General features: G+C 40.3%; 1 protein-coding gene across 3 annotated transcripts in view; it reads right to left on the bottom strand.

Annotated features, from left to right (window-relative positions):
- Positions 1 to 9089, bottom strand: part of TOPBP1 (DNA topoisomerase II binding protein 1) — a 77322-nt gene extending 68233 nt beyond the window's left edge. For 2 of the 3 annotated variants that reach the window (XM_082655611.1, XM_082655612.1), the window contains exons 1-7: positions 8983 to 9089; positions 8252 to 8342; positions 5903 to 6037; positions 4296 to 4439; positions 3445 to 3626; positions 2023 to 2219; positions 394 to 573 (exon numbers count right to left, since the gene is read on the bottom strand). In XM_082655611.1, the coding sequence (XP_082511737.1) occupies positions 394 to 573; positions 2023 to 2219; positions 3445 to 3626; positions 4296 to 4439; positions 5903 to 6037; positions 8252 to 8335 (922 nt within the window). In that variant the 5' untranslated portion in view covers positions 8336 to 8342; positions 8983 to 9089. Of the gene's footprint in view, positions 1 to 393; positions 574 to 2022; positions 2220 to 3444; positions 3627 to 4295; positions 4440 to 5234; positions 5362 to 5902; positions 6038 to 8251; positions 8343 to 8982 lie in introns of those variants that run through there. The other variant, XM_082655613.1, reaches the window with a different exon arrangement.
- Between the last annotated feature and the right edge of the window lie 6739 nt (positions 9090 to 15828).

Below are 15828 nucleotides of genomic sequence, written 5' to 3'. Positions count from 1 at the left end.
TCCAAAACAGAAATGGTTTTAAATTTTATATGAATACAGATGATCTATAACAATTGCAGCAAACTAATAAAGAAAATGTACTAATACCTGCCAGTCAAGTTTTAAAAAATTAATTCTCTTAAGTCTTTATTAACATTCTTAATTTCTTTAATAATCTTGTGCATTACATGAGGGTATGAAAGTACGCACTCATTATAAAAAGAAATATCAGGAGTTCTGGATTAATTTTTTAATACAATTCGGTTATTTTATTATACAATTATACCTGGAAGCATAGCAAGAAAAGATGGAATTTCCTACTGTACCTCCCTGATCCTATTAACAAATCAATTCTTACACAGAAAACTGACTGTCTTAAAACTGATTGTTTACTTTAATCCGAAAGAGACTTACTATTAGTTGTGTTGATCTGGCCAGTAGGAGTTGAAGTATCAGGCATAGTCTTTGCTTCTGGTCTAGGCTCTGTCTTATATATGGATTCATCCTGACAAAAACCTTTCTCAACACTGTCAAAAAACCACTGCACAGTCACACAGTGTACATTCCATCTCCTGGCACATTCATATTTTTGACCTATTATGTTCATTAAGAAAGAGAAACAGAGAGAGAGAGAAATGCAAACCATTAAAATCTTTGTAGAAATATTTAAATGACAGGTTATAAAAAAAATCTACCTGGGACAAAATTAAAGTTACCAGCAATTACTCTTACTTTTAACAGTATGCTATAGTGTATTAAAAGGTAATATATTAGGTTATTGCTCAATTATATTTTCTATGTGTTGTTAAATACACATGCTATGATGCTATGCGAGGGGGTTTATCTTTTACAAAACTGCACAGAGACAGAGGCAACTGTGGGGTAACTCAATATTTTCGAGTACAGCCTCCATCATTTAAATTCTTTAAACTATTTTCTTAATCTGTAACATGGGGATAACTCACAGAATTATGTGGTTTAATAAACTGTATAAAATAACCGTGAAAATTATAAATGTCTGCAATATAAAAAACAGCAACTTTCAAGAGACTATTCCTATGTCAACAGGATTCTACTTGAAGTCCAGGATAGAGAGGCAAATAGTTAAATAAGTCATATTAAAAATACGTATCTTTTATTGCCTTAAAAAAACTTTTTAACACAATGTATTTTGAAACGGTATAGAGAAACTGAGGACAATATATAGTAAACAAGAAAGGTTTCTTTGACGTTCATGAGAGCTGAGAGATGTACTGTCTTTAGATTCAGAAAACCAATAGCAGTTATCAACTTTACTCACAATCATAATATCATAATTGGCCATACCCAAAGTTCTCACTTAAAGACAATTATTAATTTTAATTTTTTCCCTAATTTTACTTATTTAGGGAGCTTAATAAAAGACAATACAGATATAAAAAGATATAATAAAAATATTAATAAAACTCTGCTCTTATCAATTTTTATATATTTTAAGAGTACTGGTAAAAAATATTCTCCAGAATAAAGGTTATAGAACACCAAAATTAACTGCAATTTTAAGGAATTCTTCTTCTTGGTAATATATTTTTCTTCTTTTAGTAGTCTCATGTTCTGCAAGGTGCATCTTCAAGTTAAAACTTGTAGTTCATTGAGTAAGGTTGATTCATTCAACTAAAAACTAAGCCAAGCCTTTAAAATTTATAATTAGAAAGAAATGTAATTTAGCGACATCTATTAGCTTTCTTGTTATTCATTCAAATCTCTCATCTCTTAAGTACTGGGTAACCGTGTGGGGACTTAAAAAACAAACAAAAAAAGATCTGAAAATAAATTTAGATAAAACCCCACTGGAAATTTTTGTTTTTTAATATTTATTCAATGACCTGATAAAGACTTGGGAAGTCATGTAAGTTTCCTAAAGATTATAAACCAAACTATGTTTGCAAGAAAAAAAACCATAGCAGATTTATGACATGTCAGAAGTAAAAGGTATTCTATAATGATCTTAAAATGTTAAATAGTAGAAAATGTTGCATTTGTTCATTTGGGAAACAGTTTTACCTTTTGGTTCTTGCACAATGAGGTGTGTACACTCATTCATTTTCAACTGTCCCATATATTGACCTCCATGCTTAACTGTGAGTTGCTGAACTGCTTTCCTGTCTAAGCCACGTAAGCCAGTGACACAGATTATGCAACCAAGAAAAATAGGACACTTGAAGTCTTCCATGTCTATATCGGTATATCTAACTATTTTTCTGGGGTAAACAAACAATAAAAAAGAAAAAAACATTAACATATTAAATATACCAGATAGTTTAAATTTACCAGAAGAATAATGACAAACAACAGAAATATCACTAATGCTTTCCTCATTTTTTAGGATTTTAATCATTATTAAGAAAAGAGAAACTGATAAACACACTTCAAATGATACTAATTGCTCATGTAGCTCAAACCATGTCTCTAATAAAAACTAATGTTTCAGAGTCTCTCAAGTAAAACTGTTTTACGGGAAAATATATATTTCATTAACTGTAAATCCATGCTGGTGAAAGTGGTGCATTTTCCAAAATTATAAGTCTAAATTTCTACCTAAAAACCCAAAGGTTCCTTGGTTGCCTACTAGAAAAACAGACTTTTAATTCCTCCATTATACTATACAAATAATAAGGAATGCTTTTTGGCAGAATGCCAACAAAAATATCATTATCATTCTGTTGCCATGCTAGGCAGATGTGCTGACAAAACAGGCTAGGACGAAACACAACGTGGAGACGTGTTTAGGATGTGCTAGATGGTGTTGAAAGGAAGACTGGAAAATGCCTGTTTAATTCAAACAGTGGTACCTGGACTTATTGGTTGTTAATCTAATGGAAACTCAATTCTATCCTTTGAAATAGGCTCTAAGCTCCATGAGGGCAGGGATGCTGTCCTGTTCTGCTCTCCACTTATATCTAATGCCTAACTCAGGCCAGGTACATAAAATGGGCTCAGTTAATGTTTACTGAATGATCACATCTCAGTTAATGGCTTATATGTGTTTATATTCAACCTTAAATATGTCTTTTTTGGGAGGGAATACGAATGCCAAAGTGGCTAAAATTTACTCTCCATCTTAACATGTTAGCACAGTATTGAAGGATAAACGCAACATAAAAGCTACAGTTGCCACACTGATTTTCTCAACTATTTTATAAATGTTTACTTCTGAAAACCATTTTATTATCAAAGCATTGCTTACCTTGTAGCTAATGCTAAAGCCCATAGCCCATTCCACCTATCAACTTATACCTTGATAATAAGAGCTTGTAGATTACCTTTTGTTTTCATTGGAGAGAAGAGTAATGATCCTATTTTTGTCCCCAAATAACAAATCCAAAGAGGATACCATAAAACCTCCCCTATGAAAACCCACAATGTGCCAAAGTGATTGCATGTATCATTTATTCAAATCTAGAAAATATCTGAAAACTTTCTTACTTCTCTTGTGACTTCTCCCAAAGTGTTTTTACCCAAGAAGGAAGTAAAATAGGTTTCTTCAGGTTTGCAGCAACTAAATACTTTTTGCTACCAACTTCTCCTGCAATAAGGTGAGTTACTGATATGTTAAGGTCTCTGTATATGCGTCCACCCATCATTTGTACATATTTATGAACTTCTTCCTATAGCCCCAAAAGAAAATATACTGTTAATACTGAAACAAACAATATCTCTTCCATTTTTTTATACAATATCCCATAAACATCTTTTGTTGTTAGCTTGAATGCACAAATGTTTCTCACCACTATAAAGTTAAATAATTAATGAAACTACTTTTTGGAAGATAAAGTTTAAATTTTAGAATAATTACCTTTATATACATTATTTTCCTACATTTATCTCTTGCAACTCCATGAATTTAATTATGTTGGTTCTACAGTAAACACTATATATTTTAATATACTACATACACATTGATACTTAAAAATATACAAATTATATATAGAATATATAAAAACATATATGTAAATCTCAATCCTTTTTTAAAAGATTAAGCAACTACGGTGGAAAAATGTGACTCAAAAACAAACAGGGAAAATTACACAGGGAAAAAAGTGAGTTTCCTTTTTAAATCAAAACAAAAAACTTCAACTAGCCAGTTTGCAATAAAAGATTCCACTGTATTCAATTTATTAAAAAATAAAAAAAGATATACACTGTCATCTTGACTTAGTTATCAGTCATAAACACCAAGTCAAGGTCTTTCAAAATATACCCTACACAGTGAAAAGTTAAGTGTGGAAATACATACATATTGACCATGATATTCCACTCAATACTGCAACACCTACCCTTTTATCATTTTCCAGGCTTGTACAAGATATGGTTACATCAGACATAACCATGTTATAAACTGGATGTTCAGCTCTTGGGACACATCGTTGATGGTGCATACAAAATATGACTACTTGAGGACCAACAATTCTGCAGCCAAGCTACAAAAACAGAGAAAGTTTACTAAGTAGAAAAAGACCTCCAGTCTTATAAAATTACATTTTGTAATACTGTATTTACCAATTCTTTACAGAAGTTGATGACCACTGCAGAAAAACCACCAAATTTTTACAAGAAAAAAAAATAACCATTATATAACTTCTCAGACACATCACACGTTAACATATACACACAAGCAAATCAAACAATGCAGGCTATCAAAAGAAATAAGCTCCAAAAGCCACACTCACTCAAAATTGCCATTAAAATTTTAATTTCTGAAACAAACACAATAGGAGATATGAGTAACAGTCTTATGCCATAATAATTAGGAAATATCTCCATTTACTTTTCAAATGAAGCAGCCAGCCAATGAAGCGGTTAAAAAGTGTTGAGAGCCCAACTAACCCCCCTGTAAAAAACCTATTCTGCTACAAAAAATGTATAATCCTAGGCAGTTCCTACATTTGTTTTTTAAATACTTTGTTCGCAACTCAATGTCTTTCCAAGGAAGACCTACAAAGACTTCTCCTAAGGTATCACTTTCATTGATAACTGAGAAACGTGACAATCTTGCTCAACATCAGCACATCCAACCCAGGCTAAAAAGCCTACAGCTGCCAAAGTCACCAAAGCATGACCGATATAAATATCTACAGGGTAAATGATTATTGCTATCTTTTCCATCAGTCATAAGAAAACTGAGTTTTCGATGCTATTGATTCTATCTTACAAGCGGTGTTATTTCCAAAAGGAGGGTAAGACCAACAATGCTTTTGGCAAAGGTGGGCACAGACCTTCCATATACTGTACAGATAGTACTGCATCTACCTACTCTTCTATGCTTTCTTCTCCTTCAAACAAGAATCACTTCTTTGTAATCTGGATGTAATTACAGCCAGTTTACTTTTATTTCAATGCTTCTCTCTTGTCCAGACACCAAAAAAGTAATGAGTCAGTAGACTCTAGAATCAACAAAAAGAAATAAGATGGCTCAATGGTATATTAGCAATGCTCGGCCCCCAAATGCTTCCTTTAGCATATAATTTTTCAGACCCTATACAAAGTACAGGTACTAAAATTCAAGAGCACACAGGAAAGACAGTAAGTAACCCAGGATTATGTTGAAGTCTTTTCCTACTCTACTATTTTTCCCTAATATATCTTGCAATCAAACTGAGTTTAAGTACAGTAGAACTTCATCAATAAAATGCTTCATTACTACAGGGTTAAATTATTCTAAGTGAAGTTAAATTCCCTGAAATATAAAAATTACATACTAACCAAAGCCTACTGTAATATGATTTACCATAAAAAATACTATTCTGGTCTTCCAAAACCAAAGGATTCCTCTCAATTCATAATTTGCAAAATACTTCATGATCAGTAAAGAACTTACGTCCACTGAAGCAAAAACAAACCAAAAAACAGACTACCTGAAAGAACACACTAAAAGTTAGCAAACCTTTTTGAGATGATCAAAGACTTTGCCACTAAAAGGGTCACAGATATAAAGTGATCTATCATTCTCCTTCATTTTCAATGCCTCTTCTTCTGTAATAATCTGAAGATATTCTTCTGATTGGAACTCTTTCATTGACTGAAAGAAAAAGTAAGAATGCATATGAAATAATTCACCTGTATTTATGTCCTATGAACTCTATCTTTAAAATCCATCTCAAAACCAGTCTTTCTCCTATTGAAAGGAACCGTCATCTCTCACTAGACCTGTGCAGAAGTCTCCAAAGTGGTTCCTTCTCCCTCCCTTCCCCTAAATCTGTTCTCTACCCAGCACCTGGTAATCTTTTTAACAATACAAAAAAGGTCATGTCACCCTGTTAAAAACCTCCAGTGGGGCTTCCCTGGTGGTGCAGTGCTTGAGAGTCCGCCTGCCGATGCAGGGCACACGAGTTCGTGCCCCAGTCCGGGAAGATCCCATATGCCGCAGAGCGACTGGGCCCGGGAGCCATGGCCACTGAGCCTGCGCGTCTGGAGCCTGTGCTCCGCAACGGGAGAGGCCACAACAGTGAGGGGCCCACGTGCCGCAAAACAAACAAACAAACAAAAAACCTCCAGCAGCTTCCCACCACACTCAGAATAAAATCCACGTTTCTTATAATTGCCTACAAGACCGTAGAGTCTGGCCCCTGCCTATCTCCCCACACTTACCTTCTTCCTCTAATCCCTTTTGCTCCCTCTTCCCTAGCCACTCCTGCTTTCTTTTGCAACCTAGAACAAACTAAGCATGACCTCATTTAGAGGTTTTACTCTTTTTCCCGCTGCCTGGAATACTCTTCCCCCCAGGACTTCACCTGACTTACCTTACTTCAACCACATCTGCTCACATGTCACTTCCTCAGAGATGCCTTTCCTTATCACCCTTTTCTAAAATATTCTTTCCCTATCCCTCTAGTGTATTTTATGAAGAAAAATAACATAGATAGTATATATATATATACACACACACACACACATACACACACACACGTATACACATACTGTTTTTGTCTCTCTCCCTTCTAAGAATGAAAATTTCATGATCTATCTTGTTTGCCAAAATATCCTGGCTCCCAGTAAACACTCGAATATTTTTTGAACAAATTTTGAAGTCCTTACATTAAATACTTAGGGTGATCCTTTTAAAACGATTAAGTCAAATCATGTTACTCTTCCGATTAAAAGCCCCCAGTGGCTCTCCATCTCACTGGAAGAAAAAGCCAAAGTCTTTACCATGGCCCACAAGGCCCTTCATGACCTCCTTACTCTTACTCTCTAAAGCACACCTTAGCATTCTTTCCACCTCCCTTCTTCACTACACTACAGCCACACTAAAGCAGGACAGTCACCGCAAGCACTTTCCCAGGGTTTGTGTATGATTATTTCCTCTGCCTGAAACCTTCCTCTGCAGATATCCACATGGCTCATTTTCTCACCTCCTTCAAGTATACTCAAGTATCATCTTCTCCATAAAGTCTACCCTGATCACACTCCATTTAAAATAAACTGTAACTTTCCCTTCTCCCCCAACAAACAACCTCCAGAACACCTTAACTGCTTTGTTTTTCTCTTCCCATAGCACTTGGCACCTTTAACATTACAGTTTACTCATTTATATGTCTGATTAATGTCTATTTCCTCCAGCTAGAATAGAATGTAAGCTCTGAGAAAGTATGGATATTTGCCTGATCTCATCACTGATATATCCCAAGTACTAGAACAGTGCTTCTTAGATGATGGACATTCAATAATTGTTTGCTCAATGAATGAACTTTAAAGAAAAACCTGCTACAACAGTGTTCCTTAAACTTTAACGTACACAGGATCTTGTTAAAAAGCAGATTCCAACTGGTAAGTCTGAGTTGGGGTCCAACTCTCAGGCCATGGTGATGCTACTGTGGTCTGTGAGTAGCAAGGCTCTACACTATCTAGATAATATAATACTGTACATAATGAGACATAGTTAACAATTAACAACAACAGAAATGAAGTGTAACCAATATAGGACTGACTCAAATTTTTTCAACACACAAAGGTCTATGGTTAGTAGACAAAAGAAAACAATTTCCAAGAATAGTAGGTCCATCACTGTCAATAGAAATGTCATTAAAGATTTCAAGCCCCCCAAAATACAGTGATATACTAATATCAATTCAAAACTGTGTAACAATGAGATACTTATGAATGTAGACTACAGTAAAACTATCATGAAAATAAAATAACTATGACTAAGACAAAAAAGCCTAATAAATCAAAAACACTAAAAACAAGAAAATGAATTCACAGCATCAAACAAGACATTTTCAAGTAGTCTTACCTCAAGAGCTTTAAAAAAACATTCAGAATTGTCTGAAGACTTTAAAAACTTCACAAAAAGCGGTTCTTTGTCATTGTGGGACATTTCTGAACTGTCAAAATAAAGGAACCATGAACAAGAACAAAAACACATTACATATTAAGTTAAATGTTTTAAAGCACCTATTCTTCTGCGAAGACAAGAATGCCACAGCACAAACATTCCGGCTTTGCCCATGAATTCGTCCATTACGATTTGTAACAAACACTGGAATGTGGGTACAATCAAGGGAAAAGATGACAACACCAATCCTTGCAAATCAGAGAACGAAATTAATGTACGCTAAACTGAATATATCTAGGACCTTTGCTCTGGGGCTAAGTCTCCTAAGCCAAGAGTCATTCAATTGCATTATGCTTAAGGATGCTCAGAACGAATCGGTCCCTGTGGGTATCCGCGGCCCTCGAGGTAGGTTCAGCCCTCAGTAAACGGACTTCAAATATAAACATGAAAGCCAGCCAGCAAAGTCAGGCGCCTAAAAGGCCGGACGCTCTAGCTCCCCAGGTCCCAGGGAAAGGCCCGGCTCTCGGTCCAGCCGCAGTTACTCCCTCTCCGGCGTCTAAGTCCTATCCGCCGGCCCAGGGGCCGGTTACAAGGTCCGGAAACCAGGGCTCGGAAGGCCAGAAGCAGCATCGCGACCTCCCAGCGGGGCGGCGGGAGGGAGCTGGGTCCTTACTCCGAGCCTCACTCACCTCGGTGGAGCCTGGGAGTCTCCAGGCGGCGAGTGGGGGGCCCCGCGGCCCGTGGGACGGCGGCTGGGGTCGGGCGCCAGCCCGGCGCACAACCGCCGCCCCCTGCGGCGCCCCCGGCCCTAGCAAGCGCAGACCCGGAAATTGCCGAACCGCGACCCAACTTTCGCGCCAGCCGCGCGGACGCGCCCGCCCCTTCCGGCGGAAGTGACGCCACCGCAGTTGCGGGAGGAGGGCGGAGACGTAAAGCTGCGGAGGTGGGTGGGGCGCGTGGCGCGCTGGGCCGGGGGCAAGGGGTACCCGGAGCTTTGAGGTCGGAGCCTCGAGGTGGGAGCCTCGCGATCAGGGCTTGCAAGCGCGGGCCTGTGCTCCGCTGGGAGCTGGCCAAGCGCCCACGGCTAGCGGGTGGGGCCGCAGGCCAGAAGTTCCTTAGAGGAGGCCCTAGCACATCAAAAAATATAGGCAGGAAAAAGGTTTCTTTAATAAATATTTTATACTGAGAAACCATATATTATCATCCAAAACAACTCTGTGAGGCAAATAGTGGTATCTCCATTTTACAGATGTAAAAACTGAGGCTTAGGGAAGGTATATGACGGGTTCAAGGTCACAGTAAGTGGTAGAATTAAGACTGCATCCAAGTCTTTTTGATTCCATGGACTGGCGGACTGGATTCTTTTTCCTCCAGTATAGTCCGAATGTACTCACCAGCTACCACAGCCAAGAGGTCTAAAGGGAAGAAAGATGTCAGGATGACGTGAATTACACACCTGGTGCAAAGAGGTCTTTGCCAACTTCTTCAGGAGTGCCACACCACCCCCTTCAGTGAGCATCTCATTTTCTTTCTCTGTAATTCCCCGAGTGTTGGGCAGATTCTGGGATGGAACCTAATGTTCAAATAGCACAGGTCAGGGGAGAGGAGGTGAAATAGGACTGCAGGATCTCCGCTTGTTGACGGCCAATGACAAACTGCTTAGTTAGCGTTTTTCCTCATTTTATTCTTGACTACTGAGATTGAGAAAATCAGGACTTGAGTAATGTGACAGTTTCATGACCTGTACTTCAATTGTTTTTAGTGTCTCAAGATGGCAAAGATCAGCAGTGTGTGAACACACCTGTGGAACGTGAGTCAGAATCAGTAACACTGAGGCTCAAAGGTAAAGGCCTGTTGTCAGGAAGGGAGTGAGGAAAGCCTTACAAATAAACCAAAGTTAGTAGAGTTGTTAAACAAAAAGAGAGAGAGAGAGCTGACACTGCCACAGTCCATCGTGAAGGAGCAGGTCTGTCGTGGGGCATGTCACAGTGGACAGAGGGCTCCTGCTTGGACTGCTTCTGCTCACTCTGCTCGGCAGTCCTCTAGAACATGCACATTGCTGGCCGCATCACGTAGATGGGCAAGTGAGGCTCAGGGACGGTGTGACTTGCCCAGGGCCACACAGCCAGGAAGTGGCTGCACCTGGGTTTGGGCAGAGCCCCCCTGCCCTTCCTGACCCACCGCAGTGCTCCCTGTCACATACTGCCACCCATGTCTGCACCGGGGCAGGAGCCCGTTCCTGACATTTCTGGGGCCCAGTGGATGCCTCAGAGGGGGAGGAGGGGAGTCATAGATGCTGCTACTGAAGAGGAGGAGGATGAAGATGAAATCAGCCCTTTAGCTTTTAGTGGCTGGCTTTGAATAGCTGGGGAGTGACCTCCTCTTCAGAATAGGAGACCAGGTGATGAGTTTTCCCATCCATGTCTCCACATGGGCAGAGAGGTTCTGTGTCTGTCCCTGAGGTACCTAGTGTTGGGCATTGGCTAGAGCAGTGGTTCTCTAGGTAGTGTGGTGTCTGGACCAGCGGCATCAGCGTCGCCTGAGAACTTGTTAGATGTGAGCGTTCTTGAGTCTGACTGCAGGTCTGCTGGGGTCCAGGATGGGGCCGCTGCTCTGTGTTTTAACAAGCCCTCAGGATGATTCTGATGCATATTAACGTTTGCTTGAATAGCAGTCCCTTAGGGAAAGGTGAAAATGGTTATATGGGTTGGGGTCCATGAAGATATTGGTGACTGCGGGGACTAGTTGTGATGTGTCCTCAGGCAGCTGCCTGTGAAGTTGGGGTCTGGGCATTAACTTCCCCCTTCCTTCCCTGTTTCCTTGTCACTTCTGTCACCTAGAGCGGAGCCAGTCACTCCAGACCCTGCTTGGAGTAGAATTAAAGGGAACTTTATGTGTTTGTAAAATGAAAAAATACAGGAAACAAATATGACAAAATAGTTACTTCTAAAATATGGGTGGTGGGAATATGAGTATTTCTTGTTATGTTTTGCTACGTAAGATTTCTGAAAACTAGAACATAAACTAAAAGTAGATTTTTTTTCAGGGATAGGGTTTTAGATTTGTTTCCAGTGCTGTAAATTAATAAATATGTACAAATAAGGGGATGTATAATTTAAAAATGAGATTAGTAAACCATCTTTCTTGCTGCAGAAATAGTCTTTGCAGTGGCAAAATACTTATTTAAACTGTTGTCTTCAGTACGTGGAAGGTAGAACACAGGCCTACTGAGTCTGCTGAAGTGTTGGGAAGAGGAGGTAAAATAGAATGTTAGTGGCACGTGTTATTTGCTATTGGCTGCATTTAATTAGGCATTATAAGAAAGTGGTAAACTCAGGGAAGAACTGGCTTGTTTGCAAGCAAAAAATAAAAGGAATTAAAAAGTCCAAAACTGGCGATTTGCAGGGTTGGAAAAGCTGACTGCATCTAGGCTCTAAAAGTGAGAGAGAAACCCAAGAGAGGTTTTCCAGAACAAACGTACATTACAACCCATCCACGTGGAAAAGACCTAGTTAGGAGTGTGGTCCTCCCACCCAAGCTGAGTAGGCACCATTAATTGAGAGAGAAAGGTTTGGGGCCAAGGATAGCAATCAGTCATGAAAATTAGTCCAGGAGAGAACTGTGGTGTGGCAGCTACTGTAGGGGAGCAGCTCTGCCATGGCTTCCTGGCAGACATGCACACATCCATGCAGGCTAAGGTTGGGATTGCAGCATATGTGAGCCAAAACACTCTGTGATCCTGCAGGAACATGAGAGGATGGAGGCCACCTCCCACTTGTCTTCCTGCCTCCCCTGGAAGGCTGTCATCAGATAGTTTCTCATCACCTCCCAGATTCTGATGAAGTGTGGGGCTTTCTGCACCACTCCCCTCAGAATAGAGCTACAGAATAGAAAACGACTTAGCTACCATCTAGATTTGGCTCCCCAGTGATGGGGTTTCCCACAACTCAAGTTGCAGCCACCAGCCACTTCAGTGTCGTCCTTTTTGGTGTGTGGGTAAGGACCCAGGGAGCTGGCACCTTTGACTTCTTCCTTTTTGCTATCTATGGAATAATAAACGTGTCTCATGTATCTTCACCAGCCTCATCAGTCAGGCCTTGCCCTTGACCTTGTCTTGTATGTGTGAAACTGACTGGGAGCAAATAGATCTGAAGGTTACTAAGGTTCTGAAGGTTCATTGTTTTGTGAAGAAAACCAGAAATCCGGAGTATTCAAACTTTATACAACCTTCAAGCTTGCATAGTCGGAAATGGGTGAAAAGTCATACAGCACCCACGGAGCACAAGCTCCTCAGTACCCCGTCCAGACCTGGCTGGAGAGGATAATATTGATAGAAAAGGAAGACCATCCCAGAGGGAGGGGCCAGGGACCTTGGAGAGCAATGAGCAAAGGAACTGCTTTCAGAGAGCAGAACCTGGATCTAATCAGGCAGAGGAACCACCCAATGCCTGCCCAGTAGGACTTCAAAGTTAATGCTGATCAGCAACAGCTAGGAGTCTCCCCTCCTTCCCTTTCTGAAAAGGAATTTTATTGTAATTATTCTGTCCCTGCTCCACCATTGTATATCAGGTATGCGACTGGGTCGGGGTGAGGGGTGGGCAACAACTGGTCTTGTTAGTCCACATGTCACTGGACCATCCCGTGGACTCTGGCTGAGACTGTGTAGCAGATCCTTAGTATCCCATACATATCCCCTCAGCCTTACCACTCACAGACATATTGGGAAACTTCCAATTGCCAGCACCTGCATTCCCTTGCATGAAGCCATTCTCTGACACCAGGAGTCTGCTTAGCCGCCTGCACAGTATCCCAGAAGGCAAGGGGATTTATACCCATGGGAAAAAACCCTCAAACAATGACTGACAGAAGTTCGTGTATAAAGACTCTTGTTTGCAAGCCTCTTAATGGGATATTCTACCCTGGCTCCCAGAGTTTCCCCAGTGGAATTAAGCCCCAGTCTCCACAGTGATAACTGACCTGTCAGTACATCCTTTGGATGCCTTCTTATCCCTGTCTCCCTTCCCCATTCTCTAACCTTTGTTTCTTCACTTACCAAATAAAACATTTAGAAAGGCTTGTCTAAAAGTGTGCTTTCTGGGGAAACTCAAACTGAGACAAAAGACCCAAGGTATGCGGTCCTCTTTGATAGTGTGTGTTGTTGCTGGGACAAAGTTGCCCAAACCAGGGATTCCAGTTCCCATCCTATTTGCATCTCCGTGGGATCGTGTGACTGAGTTATAGCCAATAGAATATAGGTAGAAGTGATGTTTAGCACTTCCAGGCCTGGCTCATGGAAACTTCTTGTACTGCCTTACACAATTCCTTATTCTAGATGTCAATACACAAGGCAATCTTGGAAACCACATGTTGAAAATGGCAGAGCATCTCTTAGCCTGGATCTCTGAATGACTGACCAGAGCTATGAAGGTGAACTCCCCATCCCTGCCTCTCCAACCAAACAAGACCACTGCTGCCATCTGGATTTTATATTAGCAAGAAGCCAACTTCCATTATGTTAAACCATTGAGATCGGGAGTTTCATCTGTTATGTCAACTAGTACCAACCTAATCAATTCTGAAGTTGCCAGGGTTTAAACAAATGTGCTGCCACTTCAAAAACTGTTTTTATTACCACAAAGGGCCTTGGAAAGAGGAAAGTGAAACTGCTTCAGAGACAAATGCCAGAGGCCACATGGGGAGAGCTTGGACTTGGAAGCAGGCTGCCTAGTTTGATTGCCGGCTCTGACATGTACTGGCTGTCTGACCTTCGGCAAGTAACTTAACCTCTCTGTACTTCGCTTTCTTCCTGTATGAAATGAGGATGACAATAGCACCTACCTTATGGAGTTGCTATAAATTAATATCTGAAAAGCACTTAGCTCAGTGCCTCGCACACAGTTAATGATAAATTCACAAATTCCTAATTTTCCAAAGGCCATAATGAAGTCTTTAACTTGTTTCCTACAATACAATCTCCTAACCTCCTGCTCTGCTGTTAGAGAGATTGTGCCAAAACAACAGAGATGGCTTTAGGACTATGGATGTCCTTCCTTTGCAATATGACTTTGTTCCGGTACACAGGAATTTTCCAGAGTTTGCTCCACTCAGAGGTCAGAGGGCATCTTGGTCTATTGGATTTAGGCTGTGTTAGCTTTAGGTAGATCATTAACCTTAGGAGCAATGCTCACCTCTTGACCCTATTTGATTTTTGTCCACAGGCCTATAGAGAAGATTGTTCAACCTCCTTTTGAGTCAATCCTTTACATGCATTTATTCATAATAATTATCATATATTTGATCTTTTTTTTTGAGTCTTATACCAGGCACTGTTTTCCAACCTAGGGTTAGCATGCTGAACAAGAAGAATGTGGTCTCTGCCCTCATAGACCCTATTTCCTTTCAAAGGTATGAATAAATGAGGAGTTAGAGCAGTTGTGAGCACAGTAACTTGTTAAATTCATTCATTCAGTAACAATATACTAGAATCTTCAAAAATAAAGATTAAAAATTAGTAGTTAATGTCCTCATTTGTGCTTCTGTAATGGTGAAGTAGCTTGTTCAAGAACTGTGCTCTTGTTGAGCACATCTAGATGTGGATAAAGCACCAGAAAACCTATTTAAGAGCATTAGACATTAGAGGTGCCAAATTTCTGGAAAAGGGAAGGGGTAAACCAGGGAGGTGAGATGACATTCTGCAACCACATTTCCTTGGGGGAATTTGCCACTTCCTGGTACAAGGTAAGAGGTATCTGGTTTTGCCTGAGCAGAGGGCTACTGCTAGCAGAGCTTTGGCAGTCTCACGGCTGGAAAAACACAAGTGGAGACAAGATCCCAATGAGAAGGGAGGTGCAGAGAACTAAGCCTGATAAATGACCAGTTCTCCCCTTAAGATATTTGGCACAATTTGAAGTTCTGTGGAAAGGGAGGCAAAAAATATAATTCTACACCTTAGAGAGGTCCCAAAGAATATACCAGGTGTATCAGTTTCCTATTGCTGCTATAACAATCACCACAAATTAAGTGGCTTAAAACAACAGATTTATTATATTACAGTTTTGTAGGACTAAAGTCTGAAATGGGTCTCACTGGGCTAAACTCAAGTTGTCAGCAGGGCTGCTCTCCTTTCTGAAGGCTCCATAGGAGAACCCATTTTCTGGCTTTTCCTGCTTTAGAGCTGCTCACGTTTCTTGGCTCATGACTGCAGCCCATTCCATCTTCAAAGCCAGCAACTGCAGGCTTTCTTTGCCTTATTCAAACACTAACCCTTCTGCTTCCCTCTTCCACATTTAAAGGACCCTTGTGATTACATTGACCCTCACAGATAATTTAGGATAATCTCTTTATTCCCAAATTGCCTTGCTAGCAACTTTAGTTCCATCTGCAACGTTAATCCTCCCCTGCCATGTAGCATAACATATTCACAGTTTGTGGGATTAGGACATGGATGTCTTTGGGGGTCCATTTTCTGCCCACCACACCAGGCTTTCAGTGGGTAGACATAGGAGCCTATCAAAACTGCAGGCTAGTCTTGATTC

This window comes from Grampus griseus, assembly GCF_964374135.1.
Source record: "Grampus griseus genome assembly, chromosome: 5".
Taxonomy (NCBI): Eukaryota; Metazoa; Chordata; class Mammalia; order Artiodactyla; family Delphinidae; genus Grampus; species Grampus griseus.
This window is presented reverse-complemented; position numbering and strand designations above follow the sequence as displayed.